This window comes from Ptychodera flava, unplaced genomic scaffold, assembly GCF_041260155.1.
Source record: "Ptychodera flava strain L36383 unplaced genomic scaffold, AS_Pfla_20210202 Scaffold_87__1_contigs__length_454918_pilon, whole genome shotgun sequence".
Classification (NCBI taxonomy): domain Eukaryota; kingdom Metazoa; phylum Hemichordata; class Enteropneusta; family Ptychoderidae; genus Ptychodera; species Ptychodera flava.
Genome location: NW_027248409.1, coordinates 263,646 through 281,680, shown reverse-complemented (window position 1 = coordinate 281,680; position 18,035 = coordinate 263,646). Strand labels below are relative to the sequence as shown.

General features: G+C 38.1%; 1 protein-coding gene across 2 annotated transcripts in view; it reads left to right on the top strand.

Annotated features, from left to right (window-relative positions):
- Nucleotides 1–18,035, top strand: part of LOC139129055 (uncharacterized) — a 33,131-nt gene that overhangs the window by 9,159 nt on the left and 5,937 nt on the right. For both annotated transcript variants that reach the window (XM_070694728.1, XM_070694727.1), the window contains exons 5-10: nucleotides 5,663–5,855; nucleotides 6,646–6,771; nucleotides 14,815–14,911; nucleotides 15,251–15,291; nucleotides 15,659–16,127; nucleotides 17,737–17,909. In XM_070694728.1, the coding sequence (XP_070550829.1) occupies nucleotides 5,663–5,855; nucleotides 6,646–6,771; nucleotides 14,815–14,911; nucleotides 15,251–15,291; nucleotides 15,659–16,127; nucleotides 17,737–17,909 (1,099 nt within the window). The remainder of the gene's footprint in view (nucleotides 1–5,662; nucleotides 5,856–6,645; nucleotides 6,772–14,814; nucleotides 14,912–15,250; nucleotides 15,292–15,658; nucleotides 16,128–17,736; nucleotides 17,910–18,035) is intronic.

The window sequence follows — 18,035 nt, the reverse complement described above, 5'->3', positions numbered from 1 at the left end:
GTCTTTAAAGCGTAATTCAAAGGCCATTACACCCATTTTGTCCAAACTTGGCACAAAGATCAAGCACTATGGCATACATATACATGTCAATTTACTTCGTGACATGTTCCAATATGGCTGCCAGATTGTCATTTTTTTCCAATATCGCTGCCAGATGGTCATTTTTGGATTTTTTCATGTCTTTGAGGCTTAATCATATGCAAATATTCCTTAACCAATGTTGTTGAGACTTGGTACAAAGATAAAGTACTATGGCATACATATGCATGTCTACTAATTTTGTGCTATTATCCATATGGTCAATAGACAGCCATTTGATTTCAATTTCGGTGTGATTTTTTTATGTCTTTAAAACATAAACATAGGTCACTGTCTTGATGGACTGATTTTGTTCAAACGTGATACAAGATAAAATACTATGGCTGCATTCTTGTGCACATTAATTTGTTTCATTCTATGATCCGAAATGGCTGATTACAACAACATACCCGATCCCATACCATTTCGAAAATTCCACCAAACCATGTGTATAGTATGTGCCATCATGACACTAGAGGCAGTGAGGGCATCGTTATGTGTGATGTAATCAAAAGTTCCTTCATTGGTCATTACCGGCAGAGATGAGTCATTTATTGAACGTTCCTCAGATTACTTTATTATGCAAGTCACAGGCCTGATGCACCCGTTGCATCAATGTCATTCCACAGCTACCTAGACCACAGCTACCTAGACACCAAAGATTATAACAAAATGGACAAGCGGGGACTGTGTCATCAACGATGAGCTTGTGTAATATAGTATGATTCATATAACATTTGTATTTTCCTGGTATGCTGAGGTATGCTCTGCATGTATGCATGCATCATCTCCACCAGTGCTGTGTATAAGTTACACAATTGCACACTATATTGTGCAAATCTACTTGTTGATAAGACAAGGGCACACTATGCATACATCTCTACTGGTGTATAACGCAAGAGTATACACTCTGTACCAGTGTATAACACAAGGGCACACTATGCATACATCTCTACTAGTTGTAACACAAGGGCACACTATGCATAAATATCTACTTGTTTATTTTAAGGGCACACTATGCATACATCTCTACTGGTGTATAACGCAAGAGTATACACTCTGTACCAGTGTATAACACAAGGGCACACTATGCATACATCTCTACTAGTGTATAACGCAAGAGTATACACTCTGTACCAGTGTACAACACAAGGGCACACTATGCATACATCTCTACTGGTGTATAACGCAAGAGTATACACTCTTTACCAGTGTACAACACAAGGGCACACTATGCATACATCTCTACTAGTGTATAACGCAAGAGTATACACTCTTTACCAGTGTACAACACAAGGGCACACTATGCATACATCTCTACTAGTGTATAACGCAAGAGTACTCACTCTTTACCAGTGTACAACACAAGGGCACACTATGCATGAATATCTACTAGTTGTAACACAAGGGCACACTATGCATAAATATCTACTGGTGTATAACGCAAGAGTATACACACTCTACCAGTGTATAACCATGGTCCCTCCACAAAACGGTCAAGAAACGCCACCAGTTTCTTTTTTTATAGTCCGGGTTTCGATTAGGCTTTCTGTTGATTTTACTGATGGGGATAATCTCGGATTATCACTGGTGCGGCGGGAGGTGTTAACAGTTACGTGCATAAAATTATCGTAAGCAGAAACTTAATTCTCCCAGAATGCATTCTGATTATTGTCTGCGCATGCGTCTAAAGGCCAAAGTTTGTTTACATCTGCCTGCCGTGGAGTCACGCAGCGTGAACTATGTACAAGTTCGGAGACGATTTCGTCAACTTTGACGACTCCCATGTTGATTGGGACTTCATTTTGGAAGATAAAAATCCTGCGTCGACACGTACTGCTGCGAAACCCAAGCCTTGCGTGGTCTTCCAATGTCCACAGTGTAGCAACCGATACAATCAGTTTGTATATAAATACCCATCGATGGGCTGACCACGGTCTCTCGTGGGTAACATACGAAACCCATACACGACATGATTTGTATCTCACTTGATCCTCAATCAGGAAAATCCATGGCAGAGAGTTTGGCACCCAGGCTTGGGGAGGTCATGTCACCAAAATGTCGCGACACTTGTAGGGTTTCTAGATTCTCTAAATTTGGCGGTCTGAGAATTCGAAAGGTCGACAAAATCAAAACATTGGGTTCGGCAGTAACTTGTGTCTTTAAGAAAGAACAGATTCCGTCATGAACCTGATTGCCTACTTTTGAGAAGACTGAACGATCGGTAGGGACGCACTTGACACCTCTGAACGATCGATAAAGGAGAAAAAAAGGGGGGAAAAACGTTGCACTATTACCATAACGCCAACTCTCAATGGGTCCACGCACGGTCAACGGGAGCACCTTGCAAAAACAAGGTCATCGTAAGAGTTCCTTGATTTCGTGCATTGAATTTTGTTGAAAACGATTAAAAATTTCACATCGAACTCTCAAAGCTTGGAACTGAGGAATTATCATGTTAAATCGATATCAAAAGGGAGTTAAGGAAGGCATTTTAGGATTTTCCCATGTAATGCAGATACGACTCGTCGATCCCAAGCGACGCCATTTTGTTTTCAGTTGAAAATATAAACGCGGCAAAAAAGACTAGTTTTCTTGTCGAATTAGGTTTCAAAGTAACAACACAACACGATTCCCTATTTTTTCGAAGTCTTTGCCTTGTTAGGAGGTGCATGACTTACTTTTTTGATGAAAGGTGAAAAAACAAACGGGGGAGTAAAATTCACAGTGTTTCCGAAATGCATGGCGTCGGTCAAGATCACCTCATGGCTGAACTCAGCCATAAAATATCATCCAAGATTTCTCGATAGTGACCTAGATCTTTAAGAAACTGTTTTACTCATCTTCTCACCAGTCTTCAAATACATGCGAAACAGTGCAGAAAGATGAAAATAAAGTAGCTTGATTGACTGTAAATCGTAGGATACCGGAGCGGGACCGTGTCACAAGACGCCACTGAAACAAGACGTTAACTTGCCTATGACGTCATTCGCTTCGTGCGTCCGCCGCAATGCGGACTGTTGCAACTGTGTAGGTGATTAGCACCTTTGAACAAAGGCGTTTCTTGACCGTTTGTGAAGGGACCGTGGTATAACACAAGGGCACACTATGCATACATGTCTACTAGTTGTAACACAAGGGCACACTATGTATAAGATATGTACTAGTTTCTTTTAAGGGCACACTATGCATAAATATCTACTGGTGTATAATGCAAGAGTACTCACTCTGTACCAGTGTATAACACAAGGGCACACTATGCATACATCTCTACTTCAGTTTTTAGCTCATATTTGGTATGTATATAAATACCAAAAAGAGCTTGTATGGTGAGTCGATGGCGTCTGTATGTCTTTATGTATGTATGTATGTGGGTATGTATGTGCGGATGTATGTCCGTCACACGCAAAGGCTCCCATACCGCCAAAGCTACCATCTCAGTATTTGGTGTACAGGTAGATGCAGGGATTGAGATGTGACGTTGTTCAAATGAACATGTCAGTGTCAAAAATATTCAAATGAGATAAGAAAAGGGGGAAATTCTGCAAATGTGAAGGAGTATTGGCAGTAACTGAAACAAGCCCACACATCTGAGTAAGAGGTTTTTGACCTTTAACCTATTTGTATTCAGGGTACCTATTATATGTGGGAGTGGTGGCAGTAACTGAAATAGCTTATTAGTCATTTCCTGTCATTGTTTATGAACTGTGACATATTAACAGACCTGCTCAAACCATGGATGTCTATTTTTGTACATCCATGGCTGAAACATTCTCTGCTATGCATGTTGCTAAAGTTGACCTTAAATACCTAAAGTTTCAGACCTTATTTACTTTTGTCATTCTTGTTTTTCTGGTTTAAATATTTCTTGTTGTTTTTCTGGTTGTACTGTGCAGAAATCATTGTCATAACATCAACGTAGAATTTCCCTGCACTGAACAGATAGAAACAACACTTATTGTTGATCTTTGGTATGAGCGACACGGCATAAGGCCACGTTAAAAAAAAGTGGGGGGGGGATTCGAAATTGTTGGGGTAGTCGAGGGGGGGACCTGAAAGTTTTGCTCTGCCTATAGGGGGGGGACCTGAAAATATTTTGACTCCCAAAATTTTGATGTCGTCCAATTGTTCTAATGTTAGTAATAATTAAACAAAATCTAAAACCGTTTTGTCATATTTTATGTCTTTAATCTCGAAAAAGTCTAAAAATGTATGAATGCCATTAAATTTTCGTAAAACAAGTTGGCCTTGTAAAGGGGCAGGAGCTACAACTGTTGATAATTTTTCAATATTTCTCTGCAATTTCTTAAGCACAGTTTCGTGGTGTCTCTCTACAGCATGCTGACAAACACAATATTCAGTTTGTCAACAAAGCCCGTTTGTCTAAATATTGGTGATAATTGAATGATGCAAATGCACGGTACACGTAGGCTGTGTTGGCAAGCTGAATACTGGATAGCTCAACATTCTATAGGGAATAGAACAAGAACACAATTGTATAAACTGAACAAAAATATTGTCAAAATAAAAAGTTAATACAACTACTGTACATTCATATGGATGTGTGCCACCCAATTTGAAAACATCTATCATGAATATTCCAAAAATATGACTTCTTGTTTAGGAATTTTGCTCGACAATTTCCTGAAATTTTGATCTTATTCTTAATTCTGTTACATGTGAAGGTTCCCCTAAAACCAGCCCCTTTGTTTTGTTATCAACCCATGTTTAAGGTTTTAAGGATGAAAAGTTGATCGATAGTATATTTACTTAGCTGTGTACTCATATGTGACATTGGCATAAAATGAAATACAAAACAAAAGAATTACAAATTTGTTTACAGATTTTTTTTGAAAAAGTGACCCATTTTGGTGTCACATGCCCGTACACCCTTTTTATGGGAGTATCCCAGAGGCTTGGCTGCTGCTTTATCTGCTACTTGCTCCAAGTCTGTGGGTATATCAGTATCAAAACATTATAGAATAAACTGAAGAACTAACATCAGCAGACTGTCATGCTAATGGTTGGCTGTTGCATAGATCATGGGTGAACACCTTGGCCCACAGAGTCGTTTTTTGGCCAGTAACTCAGCTGCTGAGCAAAGCCAGGCGTCATGGGAAATGTCCGTATATGCAGGATGTTTGAACTTCAGCCATGATGTTCAAATTGTCAAGTTTAAAGGGGAAACATGCAGGGAGGTATAGCCTGACATTTTAAATGCAAAAGTTTGGATACATTGCTGTGTTTTGCTGCCCTCTAAAACTATACACATTGCTAAGTCAGCATGAAATTTTCCTAAACTACTGAATTGTAGTGCAGTATATGGGCCATTGCAAGGTGCACAAAAAGAATCAGATTAGTTACCCACTTAGTCCAGTAATTGCTGATGTATGATTGTGTATTTTCAATTATTATCTGTGAAGTTCTAAAATTTACCAGTTTTTTACCAAAAAATGTAAAACTGTTAACAACTCGCTTACCCTAATTTTTTGGAGGAATTATGGTCAAGTAAATCTTTTTGTAGATACTTCATTCCAGCTACATGTTTTGTAATTGACATCTATTTTCCTCTTGTCATGTTTAGAATCGATGCAACGAATATAGAGAATGTGGCTCGATACGTTAATGATGGACACATCAAACCAAACTCTGTGATGAAGAAAGTGTGTGATGAATCTGATGCTGTTCATCTGTGCCTTTTTGCACAAAGAGATATAGACTTGAATGAAGAAATAGTGTATAATTATGGAAGAGGACTAGATTTACCTTGGAGAAAGGTATTATTCCACTTTATTTACGCTGAAATTGTCAAATTACTCATTGAGGGTCCAGCAACAAAAGACAAACTTAGAAAGTTATTGTCTTATTGCTGTAAACTGTATACTGTGATATCAGATCTAAAGGTTGCTCTCATCAGACATTTCACAGTGGAGTAGTAAATTGTCTTGAGACGTTTCTGTGATTCTTTGCTAAATATTCAAAATAATTGTTGAAATTGGCAAGGCTACACCTTAATGTGTTTTCCTTGATCTGCAGTCACTACCTGTAAAAAGCCTTTGACACATTCACCATAGTTGTCCTGGCGAAGTCTCTCTTATCAGTGACTACATATATATGTAATGTTTGAATTCTGATGAAGTAATCAAACATTACAAGTTTTCAGACCATTGTTTCCCATTGAGATATTGATAACCTATACTGCATCAAATTTTATGAAACTTTCAACAGATGGCAATCTTCACAGTGTTATGGTACCATGAGTGTCATGTTATGTATCTGCTGATTTTCATATTTAATGATCTGTCTTGATTTAGTGATATGTCTCTGAAATCACTGCAGTGTATTTAGTAGACTCTGCTACAGATACATATTGACGTGATTGAAATGTGACTATAGAATGAAATAATGAGCAATACATCATGTTAAATAACGGATCGTTTTTACAAATTGAAAGAATTTCTGCAATAAGAAATGTGAAGTCCTAATATGTATGTTTACTTGAGCAAGGTTGCCATCAATACTACAGGGTGCAAGCAATTTATTGCAGTTTTATCACCTAATTTCCAGGTACATAAAGATGCTTGTCAAGCCAGTGATCAACTTTCTGCCTGTGTCGAAAACATGAGTGATGAACCCAGTAGAAGTGGTAGTGACATAGTGAAAAAGAACTCTTTAGGAAACCCTGAGCCACCGGTAAGAAGATATTGTTTCTGCTTTTGTGGCCTTTGTACAGTAACTTGTAAGGATATACATTGCTTTTGCTTTCATTGCATGTGTATAGTAATTGAGGTATGAATATCACATCATTTTAATGATATGGCAGTAAAAGAAAAATTGAAATGGAAGTCTTATTGAATCAGTTATAATTGGCACAGTTAGACCCTGTTTACAGTTTTCATCTGTACTATCCACATCAACACTCAACATTCTTGTAGCCAGTTGGCTTAGTAATGACTTTCTGAACTTCATTTAAGCAGTATCTGATATTTCAGAAGTCAACTGCAGATTTAAGAAACCACTTCAACTACGGTGTTAGATAATGTAGCTGGTACGTATATCAGGGGATGCTAACAATGGATAGTTAAAGATGACACTAAAGGCAGTATTTAAATAATAACACATGAGAGCGAGGTATTGCCCTAGCTCTCATGTGTTATTATTTTTATTACACCGAACAAGCAAACATGCAAAGAAACAAAAACACAAAGACTTCTTCGAGTACAGTTCGCCTTCTGAGTCCAGACCTCAGTGTTAAATGTTGTCGGTGCCGAGTCTAGGGTTGCCGCTAAAGTTTGCCGATCTCCTCGGTGGCGTATCCAACTTGAAATTTGTTGCTTGCATAGTCGCTGAACACAGAAATTGCATTCCTTGTTGCCATTGTCGTTCGTTTGCTGTTTACTTGCATCAAAATATCGTCTAACTGTGCCGGTGACAGATCTGCATGACGTTTCGCAGCCATAAGTTGCCGACTGAAGTACAACAAGCGAACGACAATTTGTTTTGCGCAGAAAGGATGCGCAGTAAGTAAAATGACGTCATCCATGTAATATCAAATGCAGAGGGCATCATCAAATTCGCAGAGGGCATCATCACATTTGCAGAGGGCATCATCACATTCTTTTACATGTCACGTGAGTCGTGTTTAACCAATGGCAGTGCACGCTGAATGAGTGAGGTGTAATAAATAATAGTAGTGTACTATTTGTGGCTGTTTGATCTTTTTCTCATGGCAGAAACTGCTCATCTGATTTCACACTTACTTAGCAGCTGATGCAAAGTATGCTGTCAGTGCCTGTCTATTTTTTGCTGTTGTGTATGGCGAAATAAAAATTTGCAAATTTTTAAGGTAGGCAGATGAACTTCAGTGTCACATACAGCATGTGGCATTGTGACATTGGATGCAATGTCTTTTTGTTTTGTCCCCACAAAGTTATCTTCTTTAGTCATTATGACGCATCTTAGTTGGCCATAATTAACACTATATGCCTCATATCCAACATGAAATAATCCTGAAATATGCAAATTTGTATGTTTATGACAATTTTGTCCAATTTGGTACTCAAAACGTACTTGTATGGTAGCTTTTTAATCTGTTATAAAAGTCCTGAGGGATGTTATTAGATAAATCTTCTGCTGAAAGTGTTGGGCAGACTGGAAGATCTGTTGCTCAGGGGCACTCTCTAAGCTCCCTCGATTGGATGCGGTCTGTAAGGTTCCTGTCTGGCAACAGAACTTTGTTGCCACCAATCAGATTTCGTCAAAAAATTTATCGGCAGTTTTGAGGTCTATGTTACACCCATGCAGCCAAGGAAGTACATATCATATGACATATCAAATGCAGGTGGCGAAAACTGGTAAATTAAATGAATTTCTCAAAATCATCACAAAACATGTTTTGAAGGCTGATATACCTATTTTACTTATTTTTGACCTTTACCTAAAATTTGGAGGGGAAAGTAGAGCTGTTCGTAACTGTCCTCCCACGGGCACACACTGAAAATGTGCCCTCCCACTGAATTTTGATGCCCATTGCCTTCCAGTATCTATGATCTGCCCACTCCCCTCCCCCCACAACAGTTCAAGCTCCCCACTGTCCTCTCCCCACCATCGAAACTCACCCTTTCCAACTGGATGCCTACTACTAGGCAACCCAGATCAACTCAAAACCGTGCCAGCAGTTAGCAGTGTACCTTGAATGAAAATTTGCTCCCCTATAAGTTGGACGCTTAATCTACCCTCAAGTTCTATCATCAACCACGGCTTTCCCCTCCCTCTACATATTTTCCGGTGTCCACTGTCAAAAATTTCCTCCCCGCCCACTGATTAGTTTTGAACTTTGCCCGTCCGCTGAAAAACTTTGCACGAACACCTTTTTGCACAAACAGCTTAGTTGATGGCTGCACCTGGTAATGCCAACAACAGGCAGACAAAACATTGTAATTACCCAAAGTATGCTATGCACAGTGACACAATAGCCCTGCCAAGCAATGATCGTGAATTTGAAGTTCTTTGTATCACAAGGCAGTGAGAAAATGTTAGGAAGAATAGAATTGTACTGAACATACAGTAAGGGCAGGCCCTAGAAAGCTTCTTGAGAGGACGTTCTCTTCTTTGCTGGTGTCACACTGTAACCTTTGTGGAGCAAGTCCACTAGCCCATGGAGCTTTTGGTAGCTCCAATGACTATCCCAAGCTCATGTATATAGCATTTTTACCGCTGGGCAAGTACTTTTGGTGCCCAGTAGTCGATGGGTTAGCAAAATTAGACGAGTAGCAAAATCAATCAGCATCAAATGAAATAGAGAACATCATTGCGTAAAGGCGAAGTGAACAAAGAAACGGTTTCCGAGCCTAACTGACATAGAATTCTTTTCCCAGGTTCAAAATCACACTATTATTTCAACACAGGGATGAAGTAAACGTAGTTCAGAGAAATTAAAGCTTGAATTTAATCCTGAAGTAAGGAAACATCATAGCGTCATCATGGTGTATATGACATCATAACGACTCTTCTATTAGTGAGCAGGGGCCATAGATTAAAACTACTGCAATAAAGTTTGTTTTTACTTGCAATTCTGTCACTTGAACTTCGGTTCTACCATATGGTATTTTGTCATTCTTTATTGCTTTCTTTCATCAAAAGGTAATGTTATCAACCGTAATGAATTGGTACATCTTCCAGATATTCATGTACCCCTCCCATGCATGCATTGCACTGAAAAGAGATTACTTTTAGCTCACGTTATGCACTTGGAGAGCACATAGTGAAACCATGAACTTCATATACTGAAGTTGGGCTAGTCGCAGTCACTCAACAAAAGTGCTCGATGGCTATTGATATTTTGAGGGATACTAGCCCAAGGGCAAGAGACTCAAAAACTTATTTGCTCACCCCTGCACTTGTGGGCTTGTGGTCATGAATGGCATAAATGTGACATATTTTAGCAACCAGAAACAGCTGTAGGCAGGACTAAATTTCTTTTATCTTGCCACCGCATGTGAAAGACTGAGTCTAGTTGTAAGAGGAGGGGAGCATAGGGAGTATCCTCCAGCAAGGGATCTTCTAAGTGTTGGGAAACCCTCAAACTTGTAAACTTTCTCAGTCTGTGACCTTAAATAACCTATGACCCAGGATATGTTGTGAGACAGTTTTGAAGGCTGTGAACATAATTTTGTCATGATTGCATGGTATCAATATGCAGTAAAATTTGATCCGAGGAACAAAGCTGAGGTTAATTTATTTATTGCAGACCAATGTTTGCAACTTTTTCATGTAAAACAGAAGAACTGATGAAAAATTTGGATCCTGGATAATTCTAGATGTCATAATCACACCCCACCACAGTGGAAGGCATTTCACTATCTATAACTAACTTAAGTGCCAAGTGCTGTGTACCTTCAAATAATACCACCGACTGGGGAAATCCCCAAGGTTGTATATATTTAATATTTCTTGCTATCTGGCCCATTGTAGCTCTAACATGGTCGATAGGAAGGGGTGGAACATTTGATTATGGGGAGGGGTCTGGAAGATTGACGAGGTAGAGACTGATGAGGTAGCATTATTTTTTTTACCAGATCCTTTTTACATTATTATTTCCCCACTCTCCCACCTTTTATTTTTGTCTAGCCTTCTCTGGCTGATTTTTTTGATGGACATTTGCAAATGTATGTAGAATTTGCTTGTTCCGTTGCTATAGAAGTTGACCTCCAGTACCTAAGCTGTAGACCTTATTTGCTTTTGTATTTCTTGTTTTTAGTCCCCGCGGACGAAGTCCGGCGGGGACTTATAGATTGGGTCCCGTGTGTCCGTTGCCGTTTCTCAGACACTGCTGAACCAATTTTGTTCAAACTTGGCACAAAGGCATAGCACTATGACCTACAGATGCACATCAATTTATTTTGTGATACGATTCAATATGGCCGCAAGGTGGCCATATTTTTGCGATTTTTCATGTCTTTGAACCAAAACTCAAACATCCTTGAACCGATTCTGTTCAAACTTGGCACAAAGGCATAACACTATGGCCTACATATGCATGTCGAATTATATGGCGATAAGATCCCATATGGGTATGAGGCGGCCATTTTGTTTGCGATTTTTCATGTCTTTGAACCATAACTCAAACATCCTTGAAACGATTCTGTTCAAACTTGGTACAAAGGCATAACACTATGACCTACATATGCATGTCAAATTATTTCGAGATACGATCCAAAATGGGCGTGAGACTGCCATTTTGTTTGCGATTTTTCATGCCTTTGAACCATTAGCTCAAACATCCTTGAACCGATTCTGTTCAAACTTGGCACAAAGGCATAACACTATGGCCTACATACACATGTAGCATTATATTGCGATACGATCCAATATGGGCGTGTTGCGGCCATTTGTTGCGATTTTTTTAATGTCTTTGAACCATAACTCAAATATCCTTTAACCGATTTTGTTCAAACATGGCACAAAGGCAAAGCACTGTGGCATACATATGCATGTATCAATTAACCTTGTGATTGGAGCCAATATAGCTGCAGAACTGCCATTTTGTTGAAATTTTGCATGTCTTTGAGGCTTAATTCACAGGTCATTACACCGATTTTGTCCAAACTTGGCACAAAGATCATGCACTATGGCATGCATATACATGTCAATGTACTTCGTGACGTATGTTCCAATATGGTTGCCAGATTGTCATTTTCCCCCAATATCGCTGCCACATGGTCATTTTTGGATTTCTTCATGTCTTTGAGGCTAATCATATGCAAATATTCCTTATCCAATGTTGTTGAGACTTGGTACAAAGATTAAGTACTATGGCATACATATGCATGTCTACTAATTTTGTGCTATGATCCATATGGTCAATATACAGCCATTTGATTTCAATTTTGGTGTGATTTTTTTTTGTCTTTGAAACATAAACATAGGTCACTGTCCTTCGATGGACTGATTTTGTTTAAACGTGATATGGCTGCATTCTTGTGCACATGAATTTGTTTCATTATATGATCCGAAATGGCTGATTACAACAACATACCCGATCCCATACCATTTCTCCAAACCATGTGTATAGTATGTGCCATCATGATACTAGAGGCAGTGAGGGCATCGTTATGTGTGATGTAATCAAAAGTTCCTTCAGTGGTCATTACCGGCAGAGATAGGTCAATTTTATTGAACGTTCCTCAGATTACTTTATTATGCAAGTCACAGGCCTGATGCACCCGTTGCATCAATGTCATTCCACAGCTACCTAGACCACAGCTACCTAGACACCAAAGATAATAACAAAATGGACAAGCGGGGACTGTGTCATCAACAATGACTTGTCTGGTTTAAATATTTCTTAAATGGACCAATCCAAACTTAATGTGAGCGCAGTGCCCTTGACAGTATTTATACATATGTGCTAGCTAAAGGGTTGTTCATTCAAGAAACATCACTTTCGCCATTTATGACAAGCGCAATTTTTAACAAAAATGGCCGAAAATAGTGGCGGAAATTGCATTCTAGGGCTTCATCAACTTCATTGAATTTGATTCCTGGAAAAAAGCGCCAAGCTTGATGCTTTCATCATATGATATGTGAGGGACCATTTCCAATGGTTATGTCATTGTTGTTCACTATCTCACAAATACGCACAACGTGGTGTGAATGTGGATGATGAACAATGCCATATTCATTGGAAAATGGTCTCTGCCATATCACGTGATGAAAGCACCTAACTTGAAGCTTTTCCCCATGAATCAAAATTCAGAAAAGTTGATGAAGCCCTAGAATGCAACTTCCGCTGTTATTTTTTGGCCGTTTTTGTTAAAAATATGCGAGTTATGAACAGCAAAAGTGGTGCATATTGAATAACCAGCCCAAAAGCTAACACATATGTAAAAATCAGCCCTGATGAACTTCTCCATTAAAAGGGAAGGAAAGTGCTCGATTTATAAATAATTTAATATTGTTCCATCAAGTACATTGATTAAACTTTTTATAGAGACAGGTATTATTTATACAACGTTCAAGATTATTATTGGGCCATACCATACAGAATAGATATAAATACATAAACCGCATAGAGGTCAGGAACTGAGTATCAAATCGGATACTATTCGCAAGTTTACTATTATGTTTATTATTGTAGAACAAATTTGATGCTTTTGAACCTGAGCTTGCAAAGAAGGATGAAATTCGGGCCCAACTAAAGCAGAGATTAAAACAAGTGCAGGAAGTGAGGAGACGTGTGGAAGCTGCCAGAATTTTAGCTCTTCGCAAAACACAAAAGAAAGGTGTCAGAGGGGCGTGCATGACTCATGATGGATCATTAACCAGTGTGGTGACCCTGTTAATGGCCTGTAGGCACACAATGTGTATTAAATGTGTAAGAAGACTGATAATGAACAGATACCAGATTCGATCTGTAGACTTGGCCAGAAAGGAAAATTGTTCTAATTGTCAAAATTGGTAAGCATTTTTCTGATAGCTGGGGGTGGGGTAGGTACCCAGCATTACAGTGGAGAAGTTTACCAAGGCTTTACATATTGGCTAGCTTTGGGGTAGGTTACTCAAAAAATGCTACTTTTGCTGTTTATAACCTGCGCATTTTTGACAGTGACAAGTATTTGCTGAAACTCTGATAAGCAGGTAAATTTTACCTGGGTTCCCCAGGGCATGTCAATGCAGTCCTATTTGGAGACAGTAAAAATGTTACCAAGGTTCAGAAATTACTTGCCTATGTTCCCCAACCCTAGCGAAAACACTTAAGTTACCAAGGAAACACAGTCATTATTTTATTTGAAGTGTTACAGTAGCAATTGAATTAATGTTCAAACCACCAGTGATTACCTATGATCTTCTGAGAATGCACTAAATTTCATTTTGAGCTCCGCTGTCAGTGACACAAAGCTTATCAGATATGTGGATCCTTCGTTGTAATGTTCTGTAAACATGTGCCTTCTCTTAAAGCAGGGTGCAACCTAATTTGTATGGATAAATATCTACATGTCAACTTGAACATTTTTTAACATCTTTGAAATTGAAGTGGAAAATGCAGCCCTACTTGCTCTCACCTTGCAATATAGAGAGTCTGTACTAATTGTTGATGTGGCCATATAGCAATGCTTGTCCTATAAATCAAAGGTTTCCTTGTGCAGGCTGTTGTTGTGATTTTACTGACAAGTTGTTTCATATTTTTTCTGTGAAAGGGACGGGTGGGTAAGTGAAATTTTTGTCTTAATGTTCTATAGGGGAGGCTGTCAACCAATACAAGTCGTTGCGACCAAATTCAAATCAAGCGATTTGGCTAAAATCATAGAAAACGAATGTTTTTGTAGGGCTTCCTGAACTCCCAGTAATTTGAATAATGGGAAAAACAGCACCCTCTAGACTGAGACAGGTCTAAATCATTATCGTAGGGGTGGGTACAAGCACTGATTACCTTTTGACATTATGACAACCAACTGTATATTTGCATATCTTTTGTTTGCTTTGAGCATCAGTTTAATACTCACTACGGTCAATAGGACTTGTCTGCAGTTTGCTGAAAAAGTTCGGTGAAAACGATGTCTTTACATGATTCAAATTAGAGGGAGTTCAGGAAGCCCTACAAAAACATGTTTTCTATGATTTAAGCCAAATTGCATGATTTGAAGTTGGTGAAAAAGACTTGTATTGGGTAACTGCCTCCCCTAAAGGACATTTAGAAAAAAATTTGCTTACCCCCCACTCCCTTTGAATAAGCAGGCTGCAAAGACCAGGAAATTCAGATGTGACATTTGTGAAAAAACCTCAACCAATGAAGATGAAATCAAACAGTGTCAGAAGTGGCATATGACACCAGGTACATATAAATATACAACTTGTAAAAAATATCAAAAGAACAGAAGTAGCAGCTAAGGCACATGCTTCATAGTACTGTTTATTTAAAGCCAGGTTTTAGCAATTCAGACCTCTTACTAGCTCTTGGTGTTGTAGCCAAAAATGGTCAGTTAGCCCAGTTTTTCAGACTGCACATTATGGACATGTGGTATATGAGTATGATGTTAAAAATATGGCCTTCTTGAGTTGGTTCTTTTGCCATCCATATTGTATCAAAATGCACTTGTATACATTAGTGTTTGGACTCCTAAGATAAATTGATGCATTACTGATTTATTTATTTCCATTTTGTTTTAAATAGCTTCCCCAGTTGTTTCTCCGCATGGGCCATATCCTGCAACGGTAAGTTCATACAAACTGTACATAGGCTCTTCAAAGTTTTTAGCTTCTAAGAATGGTGTTGCATTAGTATATTTTGGGATATTCCTTGTGCAGTAACTTTATTTCTGTTAATCATTTTCTAATGTTTTAATTTTTCAATAATTAATAAAAGTACTCTTAGGAATTAGAGATGAAGTGACAAATTTTAATCAAAGTAAAATGAATTTAGAATAGTTTCACTTGTGTTGTGAATACTATAATTTTTAAACTGAGGAGGCTAATGTTCAGTGAAAAATCTGACATGTATTTATAGTAACATTTAGGGAAAATGAATATCCTCTTTTTTTGGTAACTGAGTAATGCCATTGCTCTTTCTGCTTTATTTTAGGGTGGTAGATGGAGTGAAAAACTTTCATTCCTAAGAAATTTGAAGAATTTGAAGGAGCTCAATGCGATAAAATACCACAAAAGCTGTCTCATTGCAGCAGGAAGCAGGGGGAAGGTGTTCCTGGGGTTATATCAAGACCTTGCTGTAGCTATCAAGCGAGTGGAAAGTGATGCGGTGCTGAAGGACGAACTTCATATATTCAGATTGTTATCTGAGGCAAATGTTTCAGCTACTGTCAAAAATGTTCTGCCTCAAGTGCATGTTGAAGAAGATGATGACTTCACATATTTTGTGACACCGTTATGTGAGGGAAATGCCAGAGATCTAATTGAAGGGAGAATTCCTTGTAAATTGCCATTGACGGTGAACAGACGTCTTTCCCTGTGCAAGGACTTTTTAACTGGAATAAATGAGCTCCATCAAATGGGAATCATTCATCGAGATTTGAAGCCGGAGAACCTTTTAATAGGTGAGGGTACTCACAATACATGTTTCACCGATATAATTACATTGATTTACTTGTAGAAATAGGCTATCCTATAAACATGGTTGACTGAATGAGATTTTTATGAGATAGTGATAAAACTGTTTTGGATTCAGGGGTTTCATTGAGAGCCAGCAAAATTGATTGGTAACTCATGATTTCTCCAGCTTGGTTTTTTGAAAATTTATTGCCAAAATAAGTTGGTACCTTCTGATAAAGTGTGGAAATTTATCGCAAGCTGTGCTACCAAGCTTTTAGTGTTTTTTACATGAAACCAAGTTTAGTATGTATGCTAAAATTACTGGTTGTTTATAGCTCGCATTTGGTATATCAATGTGAGCTTATACTATTGTACAAGCTAAAGTTGATGGTATCTGTATGTATGCATGTCTGAATGTTTGTACGGTATGTATGTGTATGTATGTCCTCTCAAATATTTTGAGACCAGCATTACCTCCAGACTTGATATTTGGAGTGTATATGCATGATGGATAGAAGGCCGGTCCTTTTTATTTTTGAGTATTTTCGTCAAAAATTTGCAAATAAGATCAAAAATGCCACTTTTTGGTCAAAAATCTTCTCTGAAACTGCAAGTTCAATTCGCTTGAAACTTGGTATGGAGATTCCCAGGACTGACTTCAGACAGAATTTTTCAAATTGTGGTGAAATTGACATATTTTTAGTTTTAGCACAATATCCATATGCTATATATATTTATAGTAGGAATGGAAGCTTTTCTCATAAGCAAGGATAAGTCTGTATGTATGCATGTATGTATTGTGCATATTTAGATCTATGTATGTGTGTCCGTCAACATCAAAAACTTGAAAACCGCTGCACATTTCACCTTGATATTTGATGTGTACATGGATGATGGGCTGTAGATGGGAAATTGTTCAAATGAAGTTATCATTGCCAAAAAATGTGCAAATTAGCTGGAAAAATGTGAAAAATGATAAACTTGAAATTCTCATGTCAGATTGCTTTAAAAATTGGTCTGCAAGTACTTTAGGTAGACCTTAAAAGATCTTCTCCATGTGGAGTTAATATATTTTTCATGAATTATTTTCCCCCATTTTTGGTAAAACAATCTTCTCTGAAACCACAAGACCCATTGAATTGAAACTTGGTGTGGAGGTTCATAGGAGTGACGTCACTGTAGTTTGTTGAAATGGTGGTAAAATTTGCATAATTGTGTTTTGGGGCAATTTTTCCCATTTTTGGTAGTAGACTGACTTTTTATGCCAAAACATGACATATTTTCACCCACTTGGCTTAGTCTGTTATAGCATCTTTGGTCCAAAAAAAATCAAGTTTACAGTATTTATGTTTTCATCAGCCTTCAAATGTACAGTACTATGTTAAAATACATCATATGGAATATGTTGTGTTTCATTAATTTTAACCACCTTGACCTGATGGTGAAATATGGACTTGGCAGGAAAAGTGTTAATTAAATACATTTATTTTATCGAATTGTGATGTATCATGACTTTAATTTTTGCCTTTGCACATACTGTATATGATACTTGATCTTGCAGAAAAATAATAGCTGCAATGTCTTGCTGATACAATTCATTCTCTTTTTATGTAGATGTTGATGGAACATTAAAGATAGCTGATTTTGGCATAAGTAAACGTCTCGACCTTGGGAAAACAACTCTAGCAACATGTGTAGCTGGTACATGCGCATGGATGGCTTCCGAAACCTGTGTTGCATTTTTCTCTGGATGTAATTTTATGTACAAAAAGTCAGCCGATGTTCAGGTAATAATTGATGTTTGCATAAGCATTCAAGATAATACATTTTATGTACAGCAGCATTGTATGTGACTCTACTGTACCTTCACTTTATTTCCATGTATGTGTTTGACAACCACATAGCTGCAAAAT